At 41.9% G+C, this 26,825-nt stretch overlaps 3 protein-coding genes across 3 annotated transcripts in view; all 3 read left to right on the top strand.

The window, feature by feature from the left end:
* The window catches only part of LOC139640053 (A disintegrin and metalloproteinase with thrombospondin motifs 16-like), an 8,828-nt gene extending 6,045 nt beyond the window's left edge, over positions 1–2,783 (top strand). The window contains exons 6-7 of the mRNA XM_071514213.1: positions 2,364–2,475; positions 2,703–2,783. Coding sequence (XP_071370314.1) covers positions 2,364–2,475; positions 2,703–2,783 — 193 coding nt within the window. The remainder of the gene's footprint in view (positions 1–2,363; positions 2,476–2,702) is intronic.
* A 988-nt stretch (positions 2,784–3,771) lies between these two features.
* LOC139640052 (little elongation complex subunit 1-like) lies at positions 3,772–14,601 on the top strand. Its single transcript, XM_071514212.1, has 16 exons — positions 3,772–3,846; positions 4,188–4,264; positions 4,531–4,568; positions 4,688–4,770; positions 5,226–5,262; positions 5,564–5,620; positions 5,768–5,851; positions 7,950–8,320; positions 8,586–8,701; positions 9,326–11,249; positions 11,592–11,760; positions 12,253–12,413; positions 12,701–12,891; positions 13,146–13,246; positions 13,434–13,532; positions 13,703–14,601. Exons 5-16 carry the CDS (start codon positions 5,235–5,237, stop codon positions 13,882–13,884), a joined length of 3,483 nt encoding a protein of 1,160 aa, XP_071370313.1. The 5' UTR covers positions 3,772–3,846; positions 4,188–4,264; positions 4,531–4,568; positions 4,688–4,770; positions 5,226–5,234; the 3' UTR covers positions 13,885–14,601.
* A 1,449-nt stretch (positions 14,602–16,050) lies between these two features.
* Positions 16,051–26,291, top strand: LOC139640051 (terminal nucleotidyltransferase 4A-like). Its single transcript, XM_071514211.1, has 12 exons — positions 16,051–16,745; positions 17,374–17,497; positions 19,597–19,643; positions 21,201–21,321; positions 21,864–21,971; positions 22,062–22,190; positions 22,660–22,873; positions 23,708–23,834; positions 24,493–24,596; positions 25,014–25,207; positions 25,449–25,586; positions 25,824–26,291. The coding sequence occupies exons 1-12, from the start codon at positions 16,051–16,053 to the stop codon at positions 26,289–26,291; spliced, it is 2,469 nt and encodes an 822-aa protein (XP_071370312.1).
* Positions 26,292–26,825: the final 534 nt, after the last annotated feature.

Here is a 26,825-nt window from a genome sequence, read left to right as displayed (position 1 = left end):
GCCTTTCTATCACGAGTTGTTTTCCAACGCCCCCTGTTTTTGTACCACGAGGTGCCTGAACCAAAATCTGAAAAACCGCTAAACATCACATTCCGGGTCGTTATATATCAAATATACAACTGGAAGGTTGTCTGTGTAATATTGTATTCAATAGCAGGAGCAAAACCTGCTTACGACGTGGCGAGCTGAGAAATTGTCTGTGTGTGTGTTGACCGGCATTTTGTTTGCTCCTCCCTTGGGGTCCTGACGTGGGTCCTTAGTCAACGTGGGAGACGCGAAAATGTGAAGTTGTTATGAACCTGTCTGGATGTCGTGTCCCGGCGACCTGTTTATTAATTTTTGTGCTATAAAGTTAACAATCTGAGGAACTCGGGGGAGTGTATCTTACCATGATGCCAGGAGAGAATCAATCCAAAATCGTTCGAATTGCAGCGGACGCGACAGTTGGAAGCTGTCAAAACTGCTCTGTTTTGCACCAAGTGAGTTCACCTTTCTTCAGTCGAGTCAGTTATGTCTTGTTTACGTTACCTCTGAATCTTAAACACAGGCTGTCTCTGCATTTTCCATTACTTCATTGAATTCTGTAACGGTAACAGTTACCCGGTTTAGTGTAAACTGGAGGGAGGCGGTAAGAAGAGGCGGTGACGCGCCTGTTCTGTTTTTATCTTGCCTGCTAACCTGGACCTGTTTAGTTATTAATGTTCCTGACTATTATGTTTCTTCTCTCTTCTTCGTCTCTTATTGCAGAACCTTAACGAATATGTGGGGTCCTTTCTGGCACTAAAACGGAAAATTGCGGATTCTGAGTAAGTATTAGCCAATAACGTCCGTGTTAGCTAACTAGCTACGTTACCATAGCATTCTGTGTTCTTCAACTGTCAATTCCTCTTGTGTCTGAAGGAGACTTCTGGTTGGTGGCATGATAAGAGTAAAGGTGCTAACGTTATATAAAGTGATGTTAACGTTAAATAAATGCAACAAAATTAACAAAATTCCACTGTAAGCCAATGTAAGATAGCTAAAATTGGAGTTATGAGATCTATCCCTCCACTTGTAGTTAAGTCTACCTTTTGCACCAGCTGCAGGTGGGAAAGCGCTTTGCAGTTGAGGCAAGAATACAGGAACAATGAAATGAAAATAACGTTAAATGCATGAAGTAATTTCTCCTAGAGTCTGAAAAGAATAGAAACTTACCTAATTTTAACAAATTAATTGGGGAGGATATTTTTGGGCTTGTTTATCATAATTCACAAAAATAAACAAAAATGAATCTTGGTAGCCTGTTTCTTATTAATTGCCAAGATTCTGATGAATTTGAAAAGTTGGCCGAATGTAACAATCTCATATTTATCATAATTGAGTTGAAGTTTCTCTTCTCTTTGAGCATGTAGCCATACTTTTGTCATGTGGTCTGAATGTATGAACCCAGTACCACCCTGTCTGAATCAGTGTGTGTGCTGGAAGATAATTTAATAATGATGCTCATAATATGCTTTTCCTCCCCCCTTTCCTAGCCACTTGCTGAGTGAATATCAAGAGAAGTGCAATGATATCCTTTTTGATATAACATGATTTGTCTGTACATATTCCCTTGGTCCAACCGACTGGTAGTAAACAAACATAATTATGTTGCAGTTTTTGTTTGCTTTGTGAAGTTGTCTGTAAGTGTATTCCTTGACAGTTCATTACAGCTTCAAAGATCACAAAGGTACATACAACCTACATTTTAAAGATGAATGTTTTGCCTTGACATTTTGATACTTACACCACTGAGGGAACATACTCTAATCATGTTTGTGGATTTGAAATGCTGGGAAACATTGGTTTAACAAAGGAAATTGACTCTGGCTTTTGAGGGATGAGTGATTATAGTATTTAGTTTTCAGAACCTCTATAAATATTGTCCTATGTGGATACCTTGATAAACAGCCTGAGCATGAATGTAAATAGAAGGTAGTTGATTTATTTTTGTGGCTATTCTGTTGCTCTGCATAACTTGTGCTGAAATCTAAAGTACACACATTCTGGCATTTTGTTTAGAATTGTTTGCTGTTCTGGAAAGTCCAGTGTACAGAAACTATAAAAAATATAAAAATCGCAATCAGTCATTGGGCTGAAATCTAATCTAATTATGTTGCTGTTATTGGTGCATTATCAGTGAAACAAATACCAGTATAGACAGACTGTGTCTGTGAAAGCTCAGTATTGGACAATAATATTAGTGCACTGATACCGGTCAGGCCCTGGTTACTTTATGGCAACTATCTTCAGTAAGGCAGCAGAGCACACAGATCATCATGATGTTTCTCTATGTTAGATACAACTGGCTTAACACATTCCTGTTTCCAACTTGTTTTATGCAGTGAAACGATCAGGCTCCAAGGACAACTGGAAGAGCTGCAGGTCAAATTAGTTACTCTGGAGAAACAGAATGCAGATTATGAATCGGTGCGAGCAGAACTGGAAGAAACGAAGGTATGAACTATATCTGTGGACACCTTTTTTAAAAGGGGTTTCTTAATGGTGATCATAATGTATTTGTATGTCTCTAAACATTAGGACTACACTTCTTTTTACAAAACTGCAACACAAAATCCCACCCATCTATAAATGAATTTCCCTAGATTTTACCCAATATTTCCAGCTATTTTTTTTTTTTTTTTTTGCATTTTTCATAACCCTACTGTGTTCATTTTTTATAGTGCACTCTGAAGTCCTATGGACAGATGTCTGAAGAGATGGACAAGCTGAAGGAGGAGAACAACAAAACAATGGCACAGTAAGAGAAGACACCCATCCTAATTAGACCATACCCGTACATTGAATTATGTCTTTTGTGGAATGTTAATTATTCTGCTTCTTATCCTTAGGAATAAGAAACTTGAGGACCAGCTAAAAGATGTGGAAGGTATTTGGCATTCACTATTAGGGTTGCAAAATTCCGGGAATTTTCAAAGTTGGAAACTTTCCATGGGAATTAACGGGAATTTATGGGAATTAACGGGAATTTATGGGAATAAACGGGTATAAACCAGGAATTTACTAAATTGAAGGTATGCTCTTAATAGGGAACTTAAATATAGTTGGGGAAAATATATTTTAGCATAATCCTGACTAAAACAACCAGATATCATGCAAGTACAGTTGAATATCTATGCTATTCCTCAATCACATGCACACATAGCACACTGCTTACTGCAGGGCTGTTGAGACCACGCCCCCTACATGCCTACATGCACTGTGCATTCCTCTGCATTTTTGTTAATTTTTGAATGGGTTGGGTCGGGGGGATGAGTAATATTTAACTCAACATTCATGTTTTTGTTCTTCAATGAAAGAATTGATTGTTCAATAAAATATTTAACACTTGATAAAGTTCTACTTACAAATAAATCTGTTTTAATTATTATTTTGGATGGATGTCTGCTTATAACAAAACAAATATTTATGCTTGGATATGATACCTTTCCATTAAATTACCCTCAATTCCCAGTTAATTCCCATAAATTCCCATTAATTCCCATAATTCCCATGGAAAGTTTCCAATTTGGAATATTTCCAAAATTCCCCAGCTTAATTTCCCATGGAAATTTACTGGAAACTTTCCGGAAATTTACCGGAAATTTTCCACCCCTTTGCAACCCTATTCACTATTGTAACTTGCTCCAACTTATGATTGCACAATTTATACACACCATTTATAGAGCAAGATTGTGTGAAATTTGCCTCTGATTTTTTGTTAAATTGTCTTTCAAATGCATAGAAGTGACAGAAAAGCAGACCCTTGAAAATGCACACCTGAAGAGGGAGAAGGCCTCACTTGAAAATGACTTGCTGAAAACACAGGTATGCAAAAAAAAAAAAAAACAGTGCCCATCCTAACAACCTTGAATCAATTGAGCAGATCAAGTTTTGCTTGAAAAGTTTTAAATTATCTAACGCAATGTTTTGTAATGCTGAAATGGCGTAGTTTAGAACTCAGTGAATCATATTTCGATTTTTTTTTCAGGGTTCATCTGCTAAGAGATTTCCTTCTTTTTTAGTTCTATATGGAGGTTGTTGCAGTCATATAACTGGCCAGAGATATTAGGCCAATACTCTTGTTCTCGTGAGCTTTATGTTATTCTGTTTAGATGTAGCTCAGGAAACTACATAATCTCTGTAACTTTGTGTTTTCACCTCTCCAGGCATCTTTGAAGACATCTCAGGCACTAGCAAATCAAGTTGAACAATTGAGAGCGGAGAATGCCAAGACAAAAAGCATGTAAGAATTATAATACACTATGTTATGGATGTGATTTCTGTTCTTTTGACACACTATACTTATCCATTTATGGTTTTCACACCTGTCTCCCACTAGGTCCTGCATTTTTGTGTTATTTTGATCGCATCACTGAGCTATAATGTCCAGTCCTGTCCGGGGCTTGTGTCTGCTGCATTGTTTATCTCTTTTTGTTTGTGAGAAAGGAGCAATTAAACTATTTAAAACATAAATTATGCTAAACGTTTGCATGTTATTTCCACCAACAGAAAGAGCAACCTTGAAAATCAACTTAGACTGCTTGAAGGTTAGTACTGAAAATTTGAACTTACACAACACAAAAAATATATTTTATGTGCATAATGTCTTTGATGTGTGTCTTTATGGTGAACTAATTTTATGGCTCCACTGTTTCCTCTGTTTCAGAATCAGTTCACAATCAGAGTCAGCAAATATCTCAACTGACGAGAGAGAAGATCCTGCTAGGGAGAAACATTGATGATCTTCAGGTGCAGTGATGACCTCTATGTCCCTTTACCATTAGATGCAACACTCTGTCAGTGGGGGAAAAAATGTCCAAGCTTTAATAGTTCATCATATTAAAAACATGTCATTTCAGTCCAAAGGGACCTTTTTTTCCACTGTCAAAATTTGCTAGAATATACATTTTCTGCCTTCAAACTGAATAGTTTGTTGACTGAAAGGCATATTACATTTTCATTTTTGGTCTTTTAGCCACTTGGGGAAATTGTTTATTTACTGGCACCTCAATTGACCAAGAAAGGGCTTGTTTGGCAATCCCGATGGAAGCCTTGCCCAGTGGGCAAAGTGATTGTCAATCCAGCAGGTTTTTATGTGTGTACATCACAAGTACCCGGTGAAGTGAAATAGCAGATCTGAATTGAAAATGGTTTTTGTTTTTGTTTTTGTTTAATTTAATTTAATATGTTTTTCCCTCTGGCAGGTGAGACTGATGAGATTGGAGAGAGAAAGGAGTAAAGGTAAGAAAAATTGTTTCTTTTCTTTCTTTCTTTTTCGCTGTGGTTGGATCTAAACCTTGTTTCTTCAATGTCAGCTTTTCAGGATACAAGAAAAATAGCCTAATTTTCCAACTGACCACGCTTTTTTGAGAATTTATCATGTTTTTTGAATGGGTTTCAAGGACCCTAGTTTGATTAAACTTGCTGTACTCACTGAAATTGCAGTCACAAGGTTTTTTCCATTAACAGCAGCATTTTATTCTCACTTGTGTTGAGTTGCAAACAATATCAAAATGTTTATTATGATTTTATTTTTGGACAGAATTCATGAGCACATCAACTCAAGCAAGTGTACCTGAGGAGCCTAAAGTGGACAAGGGTATGCAGTTGGCTTCACTTATATTATTGCTTTGTATGATGTATTACATTAACTGGATGAACTATTCACATACACTACATTTAACCATAAAGCAGATTGTTCTAGTTTTTATGTTTCATTGTGTGGATGTTTGTGTGTGTTCCACAGAAAAGTTCAGGATACTGCTGGAGAATCTGTGGGAATGTGTGGAACCTCAGCAGCGGCAGTCAGCAAACACGTTGCACTTTCCTGGTGAGGCATCGTTATTAGGGGCTGGGCAGCTCTTCTGCTGGTCCCTCTTGTATATCTGTGTTGTTATTATTATTATTATTATTATTATTATTATTATTATTATTATTATTGTTTTTGTTCGGATTATTATTATTCCGCTTCTTCTTCTTCTGCCCTAAAAGTATCTGGATCTCAGAAACCGTAAGAGCTACAGCGACCAAACTTGTCAGATACGTCGAAAGTCTCAGCCGCTACTCAGGCAACGAAACCCAAGTCAATTGGCCTCATGGTGGCGCTATAACAAGCAACTTTATGTTTTGGCCTATAACGTCTGACCGTATGAGCCACAATCAAAATGGCCCATAAGGTTTCCCGCCATGTTGAATTTTGTCCAAAACAGTTTTTTCGCTTCTTCTCCTACATATTTTGTCCAATCCTCACCAATTTTCTCTCACAGCATGTCTGGACTGTCCTGCACAAAAGTTATCGAGCAGTTTTTTGATAGTCCATACCGTTTTGCTACAACTGGCTTTCAAATTTTGTAGGCAAGGCAATATACAAATATACTAATATACAAAAATGGCCATAAGTCAGGAAGTTGTTGGCCTACCTTAAACAAATTTGGTACATATGTGCACAGATCAACTCTGAGGTAGCATGCAACATTTGGTGGTATTGTAACCATAGTTGACCATAGTAAAAATACTCTAAGGCTCTAAATAGCCTATAGATTTGACAGTCTCATTACTTGGCCCCATTTCTTTGTGCTCCCTCCATTGCCCCCCTGTGGACTCAGTAGCCTAATGGTTAATGGATAGGTCTACCATGCCAAAGATCACAGGTTCAAATCCTGTGGGTAATGCTGTCTCCTCACACCACTAAGCTTGTGATAACTAAGCGTAATGTCTTAAGTTTCTAATTTTTGGACAAATGACCATATGAAAAGATTGACTTGACAGAAGTCACGGGCCAGCACAAAAGCCGGTGTTAGACTGCATGTCCACACTTCACAACATGTCAGTTTTTGAGTGTGTCTGTCTACCTTCTGTAATGTTTTGTCTATCTGTCTGTCTTATCAAATTGTGCTTGGACCCCTCAATCGCCGCTTGCGGCTATATTTATTATTATTATTACCAAAACTGCCTTCCCATGCATGAAAATGCACAAAGACTTTGCACACATATCCAGGGCCAATTGTCCTCATAGTGGTTCTACAGCAATCAATATAATTTAAAAACTTCAAAAATCTGCAAGAAATCAGTGGTACATCCTACAGAGCTCTACTATTCTCAATACATCCATCAATATGTGAAGAATCATTGATTCACTGTAACTTATAGTCAGTTATGAAGTCAAGGACTCTCTGAAAACTGTAGAAGTAATTCAAGCTAAGTCTTCACACATTTTATGTTCACCTGACATCAAACTTGCTATAAATTATCTTCAGACCTTCACCAATAAACAATCCAGTGGGTTTTTTTTGTATTTTTTATTTTATCTCAAAAATTGAGTCCACAGTATAAGTCTGACTGTAAGACCCCCTTTACATCTGCCATTAATATACATCTTGAATGATCAGATTGTAATTGGATAGCGCTTAACCACATATGCACCCAAGTCGCATTGAGGACAGATTGTAATCTGATCACCCACTACCTCCAGAGGTGGTCTAGTATGAAACGACCACTAGTCCACCCACTTCTCAGCTGACTCAATGAATTCATGACACAATCTCGTGCACCAGTGCTGGCTGTAATTTGGGCAAATATGTGACTTCTGATATTCTTTCGCCATCTTTGATATTCTTCTTTTTACTTCTTTCTCATAACTCTTCTTTTTCTTATTACAGTATCAGGCCGGCCCTCTTCATGACTTTTTTCAGTTTAAGTTCTCAATTTGTAACTGTTATAATGGTAGATATATTGTAAAACGTGTCATCTCTATCCTGATGTGAACCCATATCTCTTAACCAGCCCCTGAAAACTTAAGAGGATCAAGTCAAATGTTGTTGTTTTCAATCCCCTCATTAAGTGTTGTGCAGGATGAGGAAACTGCATACAAAGTCATCAGTAAACATTTGTAATCCAGCATTCCACTGTTCTGTTTCTTGTGATTTCAGAGGTCGGTTCCAAGCAGGTGTTTGCCTCTCCTCCAGAAAACAGACTGCACTCTCAGCTGGGTAAATGTGACCGGTCCCAGTCTGCTTCTCACAGAGTCCGTGAATCCCAATATTTCCCCATACAGTCAAAAGCCACTTGTTCACCATCAAGGCCTACTCCATGTGTGCTGCAAGCCATCAAGCGCCAAACATCTCCGCAGTGCAAAGGTGGCAAGAAACAAACGGATACTGCAAACAAAGGCAAGCGAAGGTCTAAGGAACACATAATGGAGGACTCATCTACTGACTTGGACAGTCACGGAATTTCTATTGAAGAGATACTGGAATTGTTTAAGCCGCTGCTTCCCTGCATATCCCCAGTGCCTGACTTGGTGAGAATTAAGTTATATTTAGTGTGAATTCTTTGAATATCAGTTCTTGCTGATTGATAGGCAGTTTGCCCTGCTTATAATGCTAAGCCAGTACAACTTACTGCTATTAATCCTTTTATTATATTGCACCAATTCTTGCACCAATTCTTAGAAAAATCCACAGAAATAAATGAACAAGTAATTTACAGAAAAGTCACAGCAGATAGAATCTATGATCACCTCTCAAAATGTGTGTATTATGTCTTTTTTTTCTTATTTTTTTCAGGACAGAGAGGTGGACTCTCTTGAGACAGAGGATGGAGAGAAGGAAAACTGTCCTCAGCCCACTAATGACTCCCTTCCTCTTCAGCAAGAGCACTCCTTACTCATCACAACACCTGAGTCGAGCCATCATCCGAAATCTTCTAGACTACCGACAGAGCAAACTATGGACTCGCCAGTGGTCGCAACACAGAAGATTGAACACATTTTCAATGAAAATAATTGCAAGCACTTTGGGCAACATGAGTTGAATGACATTACTAAAACAGAGGGAAAAAGAGATGGTGCAGACAATGCAGAGATAGAAAATCAAGAAGTCATGCAAACTGACCAATGGCCTAAAACTATGCAATTAGCATCGTCATCATCGTCATCTTCCACATCAGACATAACAGTTTTGGTTGAGATAGCCTCACTAACTGCTGAAAGTGAAGAGCCACCCTCCAATGTAAAACCCAACAGTAGTCTGCCTGTGGACACTGGCATCTCAACAACTCCACTTTGTCACACTGGAGATACTGGAGGAGTATCAGAGGAGCAGACTCAAGGAGAGGCAGGGGGAGATGAATCAGCGGGTATTGCAAAGATGGATACAGTAGCAAGTACTTGTGATGTCACTGGTGCCAAAGTACCACTACTACCAGTAGAACCAATAGAAGGAAGTAATGACGCTGTAGTCTCTGAAGCAGTATCAGATACACAGCCAATTACTTCCACAACATGCCTTGGCGTTCTGCAAGGCAGCGAGGTTACAAATGATGCAGAAAAGGGGAAAACTAGTCAAGATTCAAGTGGTTTGGGACTGGGCAATCAAGACGCCATGGAGGTGGATGTTCAGTCCCAGGAGACTAATGTTAAAGGGTCTCTTAGCGAGGACACAGAGGTGCCTGAAGATCAGCCCTGTTTGTCTGAGGTATCGGTGAGCAACGGCATCAGCGGTGTCTCCGATAAAAAACCTGAAGAGAGAAATGAAAATGATGTCTCAGTGAAACTTCCTGGGGAGGCAAATGGGGATGAAGCACATGAAGCCGAAACGGTTGAGGAACCAGCTTCTCCCATAGAGTCAAATGCTAGTACAGCATCTGGAAGGCTTTCACCTCAGAAGTCCGCACTATTCAAGATGGCAGATGCAGAAGAGCACCTCACTCACCAGGAATCTGGTAATGCAAATGATGAAGCTCCTTCCACAAAGGAGGTTCCCACGGAGACGTTGGACAGTACAGTCAAAGCCGAGCATAATGGGCTTTCTGACTCCCAAGAGACAATACAGACTGTTGGCTGTGAATCAATGAAGAACAGTACGCATTCTTTGTGCAGGCAGTTGAGTCCTTCGTGTCTGTTACCCACTGTCAAACTGCAACCTTTGAAACCTCACACACAGCCAGAAAGAGGGAATGATGTTTTGTCTGTGACTAAGAGTGAACACCTCACAACCAACACAATAAATGTAGAGCCTGTGCCCAAGTCAGTGGAGGAAGATGTCGTAGAAAAAGCTGTTCTCATAGACTTGCCTAAGGACAGAATAGACTCAGATGACAAGAAAGTGGGCAAATATATTTTTAGCCCGACTGTTAGCCAGACTACCTCACTGAAGCAAAGCGCTGCTACCACAAGTGGACCAAATAAATCTGTAGATTCATGTGAAGTAGTTCTTGAAAGACTCAGCCCAGACATGACTGGAGAAAGGGCCTCCCTAACTAGCCCAACAGCAGGTACACCTGCACAAACTACAGCTCAACCAGAGTTCATAGGCCAAGTTCGCTCTGAAATGGGCCCTCCACTCCCTCCTCTGCTAACCCCTCTGAGCGCAACGCCTCCAAAGATGGTCAAACCAATCAACCCGAGGCAGGCTATTGGGAAACTCTCCTTTCCCTCGCCCAAGGATAGGCTGGCTTCTCCTACCACTCCAGTTCAGACCTACAGGACATGCAACAGTCAGCAGCAAAACTCCCCATCGCTCAACAGTCCACTTCCTCCGGACGGAGTCCCCTCATCGCCGCTTCAGTTCGGCTCTGCCACTCCAAAGCATGCTGTGCCAGTTCCAGGTCGCCTGCCCTTGTCTGCTTTTAATTCCTCCTCTTCCTCATCCTCCAGCCCATCTCAGGAAAACTCCATGAGGATCCTTGACACCATGTATCCGGAACTCTCCGCCCGTGCCCGAACTCTAAGCATTCTCAGAGGGAATGTCAGCCTCAGCATTTGTTCTTCAGAGAGTGGAACAACACCTACAACAACTGTCGGTCAGATGTCTGGCTTTAAAACCATCAACTCCTCTGCCACAGCTTTCACCAAGACAGAGCTGAGAGGAGAGAAGAGACCTGCCGTTAGTTTGCCCCAACCCAAAAACAACAAATGGCTCAGGCTAGAGAGCAGCTCCCGTGGTCTCATTCGCAAGGCATTGCCTTCCTCCACCCTAACCAGTCCAGATGAGACTATCTCAGCTCAGAATCTAACGTCCAAAGGGCTTAAAAAGACCTCTCCATCCATGGAAGGTGGAAAACCTGCAGAGCAAACTCTAATAGTTAACTCATTGGGAAAAATCGAAAAACAGTGCTTTGATCTATTGCCTGTGATCAAGAGCCACCTATATGTTGGGAACCTACCCATAAAGCCTGTCCTCAGAGATGAGGAGAAGGAGGTCATCTCTGAGTTCTGTCAAAACAGCTGGGTAAGTATGATGTTTTATGCTTATATACATTCTCTATAGTCAGGGGGCTGATTTGAAGGGAAATCCAGTTGTTTACAAAAGTAGTACAGTTCCTCTGCTTTTATTGTTGTGGTAATGCATAATGAGGTAGCTTATCAAATAAATACAGGCTCTGGAGGAGGAGGAGAAGGTGGTAATAGAGGAAGACATGGGTGAGCAGGGAGCAGATGCATGAAGCAGGGCTGATATAATATAGCCTAGTGACTTTACACTGTTGTTGGGGGGAGCGGGCTGTGCACTGCAGCTGGGGGGAAAATCCTATATTGCATGAATGTAAGTGCATGTTGTACCTTTTCTCCCCAGGCCATAGCAGATGATTTGATGTTGGCCATCTTGAACAAGCTGAAGACAAAGAGAGGGGTGCTCAGTGGAGACCACCTGCAGGCCCTATGCAGGGTCTACACAGGGATCTGTCGACAGAGGAGAGACTGGGAGAAGGCTCACAACCTGGCCTACAACATTCTCAGAGAAGGTTAACAATGCATGTGTTATATGCCGTAAATATGACATCCAGGGCTTTTTCTGCCTGCCGGTTAAAGCCCCAGTCTGTGACAGAAAAGAAATGCTGTTGCCCTACTAATGCTGTTATGTTTCCAATTATTTGGCTGAAGTCATGTTTTTTTCACAGTGTTTCCTTGGCTTGTCATCCTGATTGGGGTCTAATAGTGTTATGTTTTGCCCTTTTGCTTGTGTGGTTTTAGGATTTTTAGTCCCCTATTCTTATGTAAAACTCACCAGAGGGTGATGTTGCCACCGAAGCCTGTTTTTCTAAGCCGTTATCTTCAAATTCCATGTTGATTGGAACCCATAGTGCTTTGTTCAGTTAACTTTTTACTTTAAGTAGTAAATTGGAGCTGAAATGATCACTGATTGACCTTCCTAATGCCTGGGCGCCACTTTTTTTCTTTTTTTATTAATACTAGTATTCTAGGACTAATAGAATATTATCTCTTTCCTGCTCCAGATTTCCCAGATTCTGCCAAGCTGGTCCTGTTTATGGTGACAACATGGCCCAATGTCCTCTCACACAGTAGTCCTCTGTGCCAGGCCATACATGCTGTCACAAAACTGAAAGCACCAGAAGAAGTCCTCAGCTGCCTTTCAGCATACCTTGGCTGGGACAAGGTAATGTACACATTGGTAGGGATGGTAGGGACATTTCTAATGAAGTGACTGACTGACTCAAAGGGGCCTTCTCCAATTTTTTGCTGTTTTGTGTTGTTCTGCTCTTCCCTTCGATTTCATTGTCTTGGGCGATTGAGCACTGGTCAATATATACCCTGTATACCTGTCACATGAGTTTGAATTCCGTTCATGGTCTTTATCACATCATCCCCTCTCTTGCCCATCTTTCCTAACTAATTAAGCAGAAAGGACTCTTTAAAAAGACACATTTGTCTGCATCTCCTCAGAACCCTCCCTGTGACATTGACCAGGTGATCTCCACAACGCTGTCAGAGGTCCGGGCCAGGTCGAGCCTGTCGTTCCAAAAACACGATCGGTACGGGGACGACCTGGACACTGAGGCTTGGGAGCAAGTCTTCGCACTCGACCTCCTATGTACACACAAGAAGTGGAAGTGGACCTATGACAATGTATTGGGGTGAGCTTACTCTCTCAGTCACTCTCTCTTTCCTTCCCTCCTTCCTTCTACCATATTGGCTTCATGCTTCATTCGTTTGTTCCTTCCTTACTTCAAAATAGCCCTCCTCCTAAACCATATTGGCTTGCTTTCCTCCTCACTTCCTTCCTTCACAATAGCCCTCCCCTAAAAATGCAGAAAATAAAAAAAACATATGAAACTTGATGAAACACAAGCAGCGTGTGCACCTGTGCTGATCGTCTGTGCTTTTACAGCAAAGATTTGTGGCCGCTGATGAACACCTGGGTGACGCAGCCCAGAGACCAACACACACCCGTCTCTGACGTGACCGTCGCCACCGTCCTCAGACTCATAGGTCAGTTGTTTTGCTTTTGTTTTTGTAGAAATGACATGGTGAGTAATTTCCACTACACAGGATCTGAGCTCTCTCATTATGGCATAATCTAAAACATTTTGTGCAAATAACCTAAACCATAACTTGAAAATGTCTGTCAACTACAAGTTAAGGTTTTCATAAATTTTTCTGTTCTTTTTTTAAATAGGACGCCTTTGTCATCTGGGAATTAAGGAGAGGTGTGTTTCCTCTGTGAAAACTGTCGCAAACGTCATCAACACATTCTGTAGGCATGGACAGGCGGAAGGTATGAAATATGAATAAGCACACTGAATTCAGGATGATCCAGTTTTGTTGCAACCGATACACAGCCTCTAGTGTGTGTTGTTTTGCCGAATTTCTCCCTGCCATCCAATTCCATTGAGACAGAGGCTCATATTCCCTGCTCATATTCCCATCACCTCTTCCTCCATCCAGGCGTTCCATGGGAGGTCCAGCTAGCGGCCGTCTACTGCGTCTACGACCTGTCTCCCTGCAACCCCAAGCAAGCCCTGGAGGCCCTCGCAGGGTGGAGAGGGGACACGACTCGGAGCGTCCCCCCTGCCGTCACCAGCTGCATTAACCAGATAGCCTCTGTGTGCAGACAGGTCAGGAGCTGAGGGGGAGACGCACACAGACAAACCCGCCTCATTCTGTACCTACTCTGGTGACAGGTTGAACTGGGCAAGAACAATCGCACACAAACATGTTTTCAATTACATACTGTCTTCTTAATACAGGGTGTCTGCAGGTCCATAATAAGTCTTAAAACGTCTTAAATTGTCTAAATAATAAGCCTTCAGTGTCTTGACTATAGTTGAATATAGCCTTTAGGTCTTAAATACAGTTTCCTCTATTCTGATGCTGTTACTGTTTTCATGCCTCAGGGTATTTTTGTGGCAAAATTGGCCTTTTTATTCTGATCAACATTTAAAAGGTCTTCAAAAAATATAATTTAACTTGCTGCAACCTGTAGACACACTGTAATAAATGCATTGATGTGATTCTGCCTGTTTGCTTCTCTCAGGTAAAACTCTAAAATACTCTCCAAAAACACTCTCAAACATGTTCACGTTGGTTCTGATTTATTTGTGGTGCTACTGCTATTGTAAATTGTTCTTCATGTAAATCTTTGTAAATATGAGATGTCAATTTTTGTATCAATGAATGCCTTTGGTAAATATTTTGTATAGTTTAATAGTTCAGAAGTTATTTAATTTTTTCACATTAAAAGAAAAAACTTTTTTTTGTCATTTCTATCTTACTGTACATTCTGTATTTATTGTGAGCCAGCTCTTACATAAAATTATATAACTATTCTGATCTAAAACACTGGTCTTCCCTCAATAAAGATGTCCTCCTAAAGGGGTGGTGGTGGGTTGAACTCTTCTGAAATAAACCCTGGTGTTGCCTTAAAGAGGCACTCATGGATTGGTCATGGTCAGTGAATTCTGTGTTCAGATGCCTACTGCAGCTGCTGGACAATAGCCTTTGCATAATATCCTGCCCAAGCCTTAGTCATAAACTAACTTTCAGTAAGATGAAGCAGGCAAACAATTGAATCCCCCTTTTGAAATGTTAATATCATATATTCATTTTTATTTATTGTTGGTGTACAATAAATCCCAGCAAGTAAAGTATACTAGACAGCTGTAGCATTGAGGATCACTGAGAAAGTTTCTGAAATTATGCCACACATTTATTTTTTTCTCCAGGGGAAGATTGTCCCAACTATCAACATAGGCTAGAACAAGGCCTGGCAACTTCAGACACTTCATTATACAAAGCATCAATAGGGTAAATAAATAAGTATTGCTTATTATTATTATAGCCTACTGTTAGGTATGACGAAGATGCATGAAGACATTGGCATAAGAGCAAGGTCTCCGACGTGTTAGTTGGCTCCTTTATTTCCTTCCCTGCAGTATGTTATGGAATTTCCTTGTGAGATTACAAATTGCATACGCCGACCTAAATGAGGTACATTTATGATACCGGTTACATGAGGATAGGGTCTTTTAAGGAGGGGTTGGCCCTAATGTTTTCCTTTTTTCATATTGGAGGCCATTTGCCTGGCATCGATATCCGACTGGAGGTCACGGTTTGTCCACCTTTTCGTTAACCACTACATGCTGTAGCGGTCCCGTATACTAGTGACAAAGAGGAGGCGACTAATGATCCAGTCAAATCACTACTATGCCGTATGATCACTGTCAAATTAGCCAAAATAACAAGTAGCGCTTCCGGTTGTAGCTTTCAAAATAAAAGCCATTTTGACGACCGTAACACAAAAGTTACTACAGAATATATTTAAGGATGAATCTGAAGTGAATGAAAATACAGTTGTCCTTTTATTCAAAGGGTCGTTTTCATATCGTATATTAATAGCCATAAGGTTCTCAAGATTCCATGTATATACTATGGATGTTCAAAAATACACAAAGGAATACTAAAGGAAATCGCGCGACTTCCGGTGTTTTCTGGCTGTCTCTGGTTGGCTTGACGCAGCTTTCAGTCCAAAGGGGTGTGTTCAAAGATTTAAATCCCACAGACATGCGTATAGGGCCATCCGTGCTGCTGGGTGCGCCATATTGGCTGGCTTACATGGGGAGTGGAGTTAGGCAAGCCGCTTGAAAAACCAAACCGATTTCCGGACATGAAGCTCTTCGAGGATAACAAGTAAATCAGCACGGTAGGATTTATTTGTTTCCACGAGTGCTAACTGTTTGAGTCGCCAATTTGCTCGCCATTTTCCCGTGGAGAGATTCTCCGTAAACTCAAGTCCAATGGATCCCAGGACCGCTTGGATTCAGCCGGAGCAGAAGGGACCTGCCAATTCCCTGTGGATGCACATTTGGGAAACCTCTCAGGGATTTCGAACGAACTTCGGCATCGACAACCACCACCACCAACGCAACTTTCACACGCAAAGTGCAAACTCCCCGGGCTCAAACGGCGAGCATTGCAAAAACGCACCGCCGCCGCCGGGGGTTGTGCTAGGGAAACTGCCGAAGCGAGACGGCGGCGGAGAGAGGAGAAGTGTCCGGAGAAAGGGCTCGTTGTCGCCGTCTTCGTCCTCTCTGGACTCGGAGGCCGAGAGCTCGTCGCCGTCCGGCTCCTCTCTGCAAATCGACAACCTGAACGTTGCAGAAGAGGCGAACCGGTTTTTACACTACGGCGAACACGAGTTCAATGTGAATAATCTCAGACAGCAATACCCTCCTCCGCCTTTTTACAATGTTCAGCAACATTGTCGCAGCATGCAACAATCTGGCGGCCACACCCCCACGGGACTGAAAAATCAGCATGGGAACAAGCACCACCAATATCAGCCACATTCATCTGGGCGCAGGAGGCACCTCAACAGAGCCAACACTTTTCACGGCATCAACCAGCTCCTATCCAATGGCTGCAATGGGAACTATTCAGACTCCTCCTGTAGCCTATGGAAAACGAGGCGGTACAGCCCTGGTATAAATGGGTAAGGAGATATGGAAAGATTTTACAATGAATGACTTATTGTGTAATGCAGTGGTTCACAGTGTGAGTTCTGGGGACTCCCAGGGGGCCTCAAAGGAGTTCCAGGAGGGCCCCCAGCAAAATGAGTTTATTGCAGTATTGTTTAATTAATTTGACATTGGGAGGATATATATGGGAATGTCTATTCTGATCATGGCCTACAGTGTGTATATCCAGTTCTTCACCAAATCATATTAAAAAACAAAAGTCCTCTGATCTGGGGGTCTGTCTGACAAAATCTTATTAAGTAGGGGCCCATGATATGCAAACCTTTATGAACCTCAGGCCTAATTAACATATTAGATGCACATTTGTAACAACAGCAGGCTTTATTGCCATTTTCACTTTCAAATGTGTGCATTTTATTTGAAAGCAGAAACATTTGGTGCAGTTATTGCCCATAACTCCTTTGTGTATTGACATGGAATATAGGCCATTTCTTCCTGTAGGCCTAATACCACCCACCTCAATTCCAAATATACATCTCACAATGCAGTCCACGATCGTTCAGAGTTCACTATGACATTGCTGCTTTTCCCCCATGTAAATCAGCCTGATTCCAACAGTCCCGTTTCCCTTGTTCCTTGCAGACTTCACGAGGAGATAGTGGACTTTTTCAACTTCATGTCACCGCGGCCCGAAGAGGAGGCGATGCGAAGAGATGTCGTGAACAGGATAGAGGGCGTCATCAAGGACTTGTGGCCCACAGCGCGGGTGAGTGTCAGTGGGCCAGCCAGCATGCCTTTGCTGCCTGTCTGTATGAGCTGTACTCCACTCTGGCCTAGATACTGTTTTAGCCAGGTGGCCTGAATGTATATGTGCTGCACATTGAGCCTGGAGGCACACAACACCGAATCAGTCAATGACGTATGAAAGATACTCAGCTGTACTGTATCCAAGTTCAAGTTCAGTTTTATTGGCATCTCAGCTGCATAAATCTACATAATCTAAATATACAGAGACTGTACACAGTGACACGAAATATAATTTCTCAAGGTGCAACAGAGATGTAGTGCAAATCAACAATTAATATTTAAAAATGAATAATGTATACTTAGGTGATTACATGTGGTGTACGTCAAGGCTCAGTTCTTGGGGTAATGCTGCTCTTTGTTGTTCTTTGGCTGTACTCGACAGCATCGGTTTTTACTGATATGCTGACAAACATGATATTAAACCAAACAATCTAAGTAATTTGGAAGTATTGTGACTCTCCAGCTGATGTCAAGGACCGGATGTCTCAAAAGTTCCTTCACCTGAACTTGGACAAAGCTGAGGTCCTTGTTTTTGGCCGGGGGAAACTCGGCTGTTTCTTGGTCCTTTTTAAATCCATACATTAAACCCATATCCCTATTTATACTGTTCTCTATCTCAGTCGACACGCTGAGACACGACTCCAGATTGTGCAGAATTCCACTGCCAGGTTATTGACAAAGAGTAAGCGCTTGTCACAGGATTGTGCAATCTCTTTAGTTTTTTTTTTAAGCTCATATACACTGTTTGCTTGTTTAGGATGGGTTTTAAGATTGTCCTGATTACTTGTGGGTTTGGCTTGGGCCGGCCCCTGGCTCCATCTCACATCTTTTAACCCTCTATGAGCCGGAGTGTAACCTGAGATCCTCACACAGGGCCCTCCTGGTCTTATGGACCCAGGTGATCAGGCCCTCTTCGAACTTGCATTTTCCTCCATATTTTAAATTACATTTTTAAATCAGGTTTTTGTTTTTTGTTGATTACCAGTCGTATTATCTCTAGACTTGCTTGTTTTCTTATTATCTAACCCTGTTTTTAATGTGACATTTTTATTTAGCATATTCACTTTGATTTATTGCGTTGTAAATGACTTTGTTAAACTGTTTTATGTGCTATGTAAATCAATTTTATTATTATCCTGCATAGTGTGTGTTTGTACGTCCACTGCACCCTACTGACTCTGTTTGGCCAGCTCTGTCTGGCAGTCAACAGGCTGGTTTACACTAGAAGGCCAAACAGAGCTGGCCAGATGTAATCATTATTCATGTCACTTGCATTCCCCAAGTAACATTTGTGAATTATTTTCCATCTTATATTGCCAGCAGAATGTTAGGCAGGCTATACTTGGTAACAAATAGCGTTTTCTGGTCAGCATTATAAACATTTTGAGCTAATCCTGGCCTTGAGAAGTCCCACTGGGCCTCACTGTGAATTTGATTTTATTTTTTTCTTCTTTCTATAAAGACGATTTGTGCTGCTCTTCTGAGCAGGGGCAATGCTAGGGTTTGAATTTATTGTGGATTCTGACCCCCTGACCAGGGAATACGGTTTTTCACAAGGAAATCTGACACCACAGTCACTAATAATTTCTGCCACCATCATCTATAAAAAAACAATCCATAGAAGCACTGCCCAATATGTATTCCAGTCAGCAGTTTGCCTTATCCTCACTTAACACTGTCAATTTATTCATAGCCTACCTGATAATCTTCATCATGGAAAATTAAACTGACAACAGAAAGGAATGCACACCCATCCAAACTGTAATTAACCAGTGCGAAGTCAGTGTTTTCAACGTGAGCACCCTGATTTCACCCTGAAATGCTGCACCTTTTCATCATTTCATTTTGGGGGACTAAAGAAATGTATAAGAGAGCTGAAGCCCCTTTGTGTCTATGCCTCCAAGAGTTCAGAATTCACTGCGTCACTATTGAGTTAATTATCAGACTATCAGAAGCATGCAGGCTTTACAAGGATGTGGTTTTTGCTCGAGCATGAGGAACCATGACATGTCGTGACTTAAATTAGAGTCATTGTTAATTTGTTGTTGTGTTCTGCAGGTGGAGATATTTGGCAGCTTCAGCACAGGACTCTATCTCCCAACAAGGTAATATTGGAGAAAAGTGTTTAACATGGTTTGTTCATGTCCTTTTTTTTGTGAGAGATCCAAAATGGTTCCCATATGCTTGTTCAGTGGCACAACTACAACCACTTTACTGGAATTCTAATTTTACTCAATCTTTTTGTCATGGGCTCTCATGGTGTTTGTATTTGTCTATCCCAGGGCCCCGTTCCTCATATGTGGATTATTGAGCTAGCTGGATATCTCTGTTAACGATTTGACATAAGCCCAGGATTTTCTGTCCCTTGAAGCAAGCTTAAAATGTAGTCCAATTTGTCATCGGAGCATCAACTCCTTAAACTCAAACCTGCAAAAACGTAGGTTTAGTCAGTTAGCTGGATTATGATCATTCCTTTTTAAGTTTATCCAATCATGAACAAATTTCCAGACATGGCTGTGTTTCTGTAGAGAGGAGCCAATAGATCAAGGTGCTATTATAATTATAAAAGTTAAATAAGTTAAATAAATAAATAATATAAATACGTTTTTAGAAGAGAATGTGGATTGAGAGATTGATAAGAGTTTAGTCGAGAAGGGATTGTTTACAGTTTACCAATTTGAAGAAAATATATATATATATATATATACAGTATATATTTAAAAAATTTTGATTTGTTCCCACATCTTTTTTGGGTCAGTGCTGACTCTGAGAAGAAGAAATGATAGGCTTTGGGCTTATTTAAGGCAAGAAAAATAATATCCTGCCATCGTGCTGCCATTTCCACAATGAAAATGGGTAAATGCATATATATATAAATATATATACGTGCAATGTGATCTATAGATGCAATTGTAAATAGCTTATAGCCTTCAATTTATCTGCAATTTTCTCCCACGATGGCTCTTATTTTAGAGGCTTTGGCAGTGTTACATTTCATTAAGATATGTTTTTAGACATGTTCCTCATAACCCTCAATTAGGAACTCTTGCTCCGCTGCAGTAAAACAAATGTATGCTTGTTGATCATGGTTTTGACTCTACTCATGTTCCCTTTGTCAGGTGCTTGGGTGGAGCTCTGTAAGAGCCAGGCTCTGTGTGTTTTATTTGAACTTCCCCCCACAGTTCATGTGTAACACTTTTTACAATGTGCACTACTTAGGGGAATTGTAGTTTGCGCACCATACGTGGCACATAGCCATAAGAGCCCTGCGTAAGGGAAATGCAGTGTGCGTACACCAGGCAGTAGGGTAGAACGCACACCAAAAATTGTTGATAGGTGCTGATCACTGGAAGTAAACGGGAGGGAAAAAAATAAAGTATCTTGCACACTCTAGCTCCATGGAAAATACTCTTTATTAGATAACGTTTCAGCCTTGAGGCCTTCAAGAGCATCTTTGATTTCACAAGGCTGAAACATTATCTAATAGAGTATTTTCTATGGATCTGTAGCTTCTGTACCACATAGCAAGGTAATTTGAAATGGCTCTCATCGTATTAGTCTGAATTAAATAAATGACATATGAAGAACTGGGCCCTGGCATTGCATGTTCATGAGTTGTGGATCATTATGTGTTGCAATAAACGAATTGTATTTGATCCCAGTGACATTGACCTGGTGGTGTTTGGAAAGTGGGACCATCCTCCACTCCAGGAACTGGAACAGGCCCTGAGGAAACACAATGTGGCAGGACCATATCCCATCAAGGTCCTGGACAAAGCCACGGTCAGTCTAAGTATTTTTGAATCTGGGACCCACAGCCGATGGTTTCTAACCCATTTTTAATAAACTTTTTTTTTATGAAATGGTCCATCTTGTTGAACCAGATGGATTTTCTTAAGAAACGCACCAAGCTAACTCTAAGAGAAACTGCTCCACTGTCTCTCATCATGACCTCCACTTCATAAAATATCTCTACCAAACCTAAACCCAAACCTAAACATAACCCTGTTTTTCAGAACAAAGGAATAGTGAAAACTCTCTGGTTTTAAGCACATTAACAGTGTGGGGTAAAGCATAAAGAGTGCTTTTCTTGCAGCTTTTTAGGGTAAATTGAGCTAACGTTTGTGTATTTCAAGCAATTGAGTCATCAAGCAATTGATCCAAAAAGAAATCGCACCATTTCACTAAAATGTGGCGAGAACCCAACAATGACAGTGTACTTTTAAAAAAAACATTTTATAGAATTATTATTTTCACTATTTAGGTTGCATGTTTTCTCAACCTAATTCTGGATTGATTTAGATTGAACTTTGGCCTGTTCTCAGGTGCCGATCATCAAGCTGACTGACCAGGAGACGGAGGTGAAAGTGGACATCAGCTTCAATGTGGAGACTGCAGTCAGAGCAGCACAGCTGATCAAGAGCTACCTCAAGGTAAGCTTAGAAAACAAGCCTTGTTTTTTGCCTTTTTTTTAATAGAGAGAACACAAAAGTAACCTCATTTTTTGTCTGTCTGTCTGCCAGAGGTACACTGTCCTGCCACCCCTGATCTTTGTGCTGAAGCAGTTTCTACTGCAGAGGGACCTGAATGAAGTCTTCACTGGAGGCATCAGCTCTTACAGTCTCATACTGATGGCCATCAGCTTCCTGCAGGTACACATACGCAGGCTCAAAATTATGCCCTTTGGCTGTTTTCCAGAAATGCAAAAGCTCTCCATTTGACATTTTGCTACACTTGTACCTCAAAACCCTCACATCCGTTACAGTAACAGGGACTTCATTTTTCATAAATCAGTTTTGCTGCAACGAACAGTCAAAACAACGCACTCGCCAACAAGCAGATTATTGCACTAGCAGCACTTTCACGCCACTGAATAATTACCTTCCCCTTTTGTATTTTTGTCCGATTCATTCCAATTTTATGTCTACGGTTCCACATTCAGACTATGACACAGTGTTAACTTAATACACCTGGCACAATATTATGTAGATTTCATATTTTGCTTTCTATGCTGTCTATCAACTCTCATTCATACTGGATGGACTTAGTTATGAACTCCACAACATCAAACGCAAGACAGTTGGTGTAACTAATGCGTTCCCTCTGTCCTGCCGGTCACAGTTGCACCCGCGGATCGACACGCGGCGCGCCAACATCAACCTGGGCATCCTGCTGATCGAGTTCTTTGAGCTCTACGGCCGCGACTTCAACTACCTGAAGACCAGCATCCGGGTGAAGAACGGAGGCCAATACCTGGCCAAGGAGGAAATGATCGAGGCCATGGGCAACGGAAACAGGCCATCCATGCTCTGCATAGAAGATCCACTACAGCCAGGTCAGACGGCTGGATGAATTGATATATGAATGAGTTGCACACGCGCTTGTTCAACTAATTGATGTTTGGGAGGGCCATGTTGGTTGTGCAGTGTTCAGGGGTTGTAGAAAAGAAAAGAACCCCTACAAACAGATGAAAAAAGAGAGGGTTAGAGGCAGGTTGATGGTGGGTGGAGGATTGAGTGAATGGATATAGACAAATGTGAGCAAATGTTGGGTTGGAGGTGTTACCAAGGGATCCTCCAAGCACTCTACATTCACACATCACCACAGTAATTTTTCTTAAGAACGTGGTCTGCTTAATTCAGCTCCTACCCTTTATTCTACAGAGTGAATCCACAAGTAGTGTAAAAGATGTGCAAATCTGGCAATTATGCGTTTGTCCAGTCCCTGGGAAAATGGATGAGGTTCAACAGCAGAATGACCCTTCCTCTACAACACTGAATTGACGGGCTCAAATAGAAAAGAGCCATACTGTTCATTGAAGGAAGGCAAATTTTTTTCCTCAGAGAAACCATTTCTTCTTAGAATGAGTCCGCTTTAACAGATCTCCTGAACCTAGGTCATTTGGATGCATGCGGAGGCTGTGAGAAATGGCTTGACACAGTAGGTTGATGTGGAAATGTAGGGCTTGAAGTGCTGGGTGGGTTGCAAGCTATGCAGTAAACCTTCATTCATTCCCTAAGGAAAAATAGACTGCAAGTTCAGCCTCATCTCTAGTATAGTCACAGTTCACTCGTGGTTATATCCAGGTTGTAGTGTACTTTGCATCGTCCTTAACTATTCTGGTTTGTAATCTTCCTCTGCTGTTTTCCCCATTCGGTCGTCTTCACAGGGAACGACGTGGGCAGGAGTTCGTACGGTGTCCTGCAGGTCAAGCAGGTGTTTGACTTTGCCTACATGGTGCTGAGCCACGGCGTGTCTCCTCTGGCACGTGCCTACCCCAACAAAGAGTACGACAGGTTGGTTTCTCCTTTTCTTAACAAACTCGAATTTGCCTGAAATGGAAACCTCAAACACGCCGCCACATACAAATTTCTCTATACCCGCTGCAGCTTCGTATTTCTTATTTACAATCTATGCCAGCGGGGGGAACATGAAGATTAAAGAGGTAACTGTCATGTAGGGGAAGCAGGAAATCGCAATTACAAAAACTCTCAATAACAATGAAAGAGCGACAAAGGCAGCTGAGGAACGATGAGGATTTACAAGCCATTTGTTCGGTCATACAGCTGAAGATATCCTCTAATAAATTCAGCAAGCGGAGAATCATTTCATTTTGAAGAGCTGACATTTGACAATGAGATGCACGGACATTTCAACAAAGTCAGTGAACCAGAAAAGGAAATGGAGACACTTTTCCACAAGGTAATACAACCAGTCACATGATATTTGACAGTCACACAGTGGGGGCTGGCGTACGAAGAATTGTTAGCAAGGCAGAAGGGTTACAGTAAGCCTTTTTCCTTGGAAGCAATTTAGAGTTCACCCACTTTTATGTTATGTTATTTTAGAAGTTATCAGTCATGTTTTAGCCTTTTTTTTGTGTTTTTGTTTTTTTACACATTTGGCTTCATCCTGTTTAACCTATGGACTGTGCCCTCCTCTCTGTCCTCGCAGCACTTTGGGACGCATCATCAAGGTCAGCCCAGAAGTGTTGGCCTATAGGGACTGGACCATCAAGAAGTGGGGTGCCAAGCAGTACGCCAAGCTGGAGAACCACGGTAACTTTGTGTTCATATTAAGTGTGTACTGGGCTTGAGGAACACTGAATTGATTGGACCTGGCTAGAATGTTGTGAAGTTTTGTCTCTGTCATTGCCTTAGTTGTGACTTGGACTTTAGCACATACTGTATGTGCGGGGAAAGTAGGACTTGAGTGATGCTTATCGATATTTAAGAAGAAAAATCACCACTTCAGTGTTTCCATTTGTCAGTATTGCAATTAAACACTTGTACAAACATTAATTATTGGTGAATGAGCTGATGTCAGTACAAAAACTTTGTCAAAGCATTCATATTGTTGACCTTAAAGCTGTCTAAGAGTCAAACACTTGTAGAACATAAATATACCCAGTTGATATATTTTCAGATAAATTCCAGATTGTATATTTTTAACTATGTAGTTCTGTTTGGTCCTAGGCATAGAGACCTGTGAGCAGGACCTTGCCAGATTGATACTGGCTTCCATGGAGGATCAGAGGGACTCTTCCTCCCCCCTTAGTGCCGACTCGCCCTCGCCCTCTCCCGTCTCCCTCCCCAGCCCTCAGCACCACTCCTCCTCTTCATCGTCCTCATCATCCTCATCGCTCTCCTCCTGCTCTGGAAGTGACATAGTAAGACCCAAGAATATTACTGATATCCTATTTGTTTGTTCAATCATTAAGTCTGCATCACTGATCCATTGTCTGTGTTGCTTTATCATTTAAAGTGGAATATTACTACTTGGAATGTGTGTTTTTGCGATGCAATTTCAACATGATTTTGTTCCTAACACGAGAGAGCAGTGCCATCATTTGCTGCTTCAGTCTGTGCTACCTGATTAATATCTGTGTGCATTTGTATAATGTTTTCCAGGAGTCAGATTCTCCTCCCAGCAGCAATGCTGCTATCCAGCTCCACGCCCTCAGCCTGGCCTCTGTCCCTTTAGTCATGCAGATGGCTGCTGACCTCAGGGCCACACATCCAGCTGGCTTTATCCCCACCGCACCACAGGTTGGTTTGATTTTTCACAGGTCGCATAGAAGCATGGACTTTTGCAAATGTCAGTCATGCTGCGCTAAAACCCATTCACCCACACTATGAGGGCTAAATTTAAAACTATGCTATGCAGTTTTCCTGCAAAAGGACACAAATTTATTAATGATTTATTTCTGATGTTGTTGTCACTTAACATACAGAATTATGAAAACAAATATCATCTAACCTTCTGCTCTTTCGGGTTCTCTCCAGGTCCAGATGTCCCTCCCAGGAAACATAGCCATCCCCTCCCTCCCCGACTGTCAGTTTTACCACGAGAATCCGCCTTCCATCAACGCTGTCCACCGGCAGACGTCCCAACCTGCGCACGTGTCCCAGCCCGCCAACTCCACCAGCCCCCTACCTAGCCCCCTACCCAGCCCCCTCCACCAGCTGCACCACCCTCAGGCAGGGGGGCGGGGGCACGGCTTCACCGCGAGACCCAACCACCACCACCACCACAACGGCTCCGTCGAGCCGCCCAAGTTCGGCTTCAAGCACAACCAAGGTGGCGCCCTCCGAGGTCCGAACCATTCTCAAGCTCACTTCAGCCCCCAAGGCCATTTTGCGCCCCAGGGTCACAACCCGGCGCCAGGGTTCAGGAACCAGCAGCAGTACAACCGTAACCCGTGGCGACGCAGGAAGCGGGACAGCCTTCCCCCTCTCAACCACAGCAGATGAAAAGCTGGTCTGACTTGACTCTTTATTTGGTTGTTGAAGGCCTCGCTCAGGCCAAATTGACTCTCATTGCTGAAGGCCTTAAAAGGTGCAACTGGACTCTTATTTTCAAAATCCCTCAATGATTTTCGATACACCTGTCATTGTGGGAGGCCCACAGCGAACCACTGTCTTTGTCCTCGAAGGTCCAAGTCGATGATCAATGTCTGCTAATTGTGGAAGGCACTAAACGATGCTTCTTGGCTCTTAATAGTTGAAGGTCTTGAGGGATTCAACTTAACGCTGACTGTAAAAGGACTAAACGGTCTTAACTGAGCTCAAATTGTTGCAATTATTCCCATGACTTGTTTCTGTTGCCAGTTGATGAGCAAAAGCTCACATACAGCTCATTGGAGGGCAATCGGAAGCCATTTCGATGTGCACCAGCAAGGACTCGAGTTGCTTGAGTGAGTTGTGTGAAAGGCGTTGCTGATGCCCAAACTTGCTCTCCTCATCAGTGTGACTTTCCAACGGCTGAAAAACGCTGGCTGTTGCTAC

Source organism: Centroberyx affinis, unplaced genomic scaffold, assembly GCF_046629955.1.
Source record: "Centroberyx affinis isolate AG114_WGS23_722 - 3 ecotype Tasmania unplaced genomic scaffold, CSIRO-AGI_Caff_v1 ptg008248l_1, whole genome shotgun sequence".
NCBI lineage: Eukaryota > Metazoa > Chordata > Actinopteri > Beryciformes > Berycidae > Centroberyx > Centroberyx affinis.
This window is presented reverse-complemented; position numbering and strand designations above follow the sequence as displayed.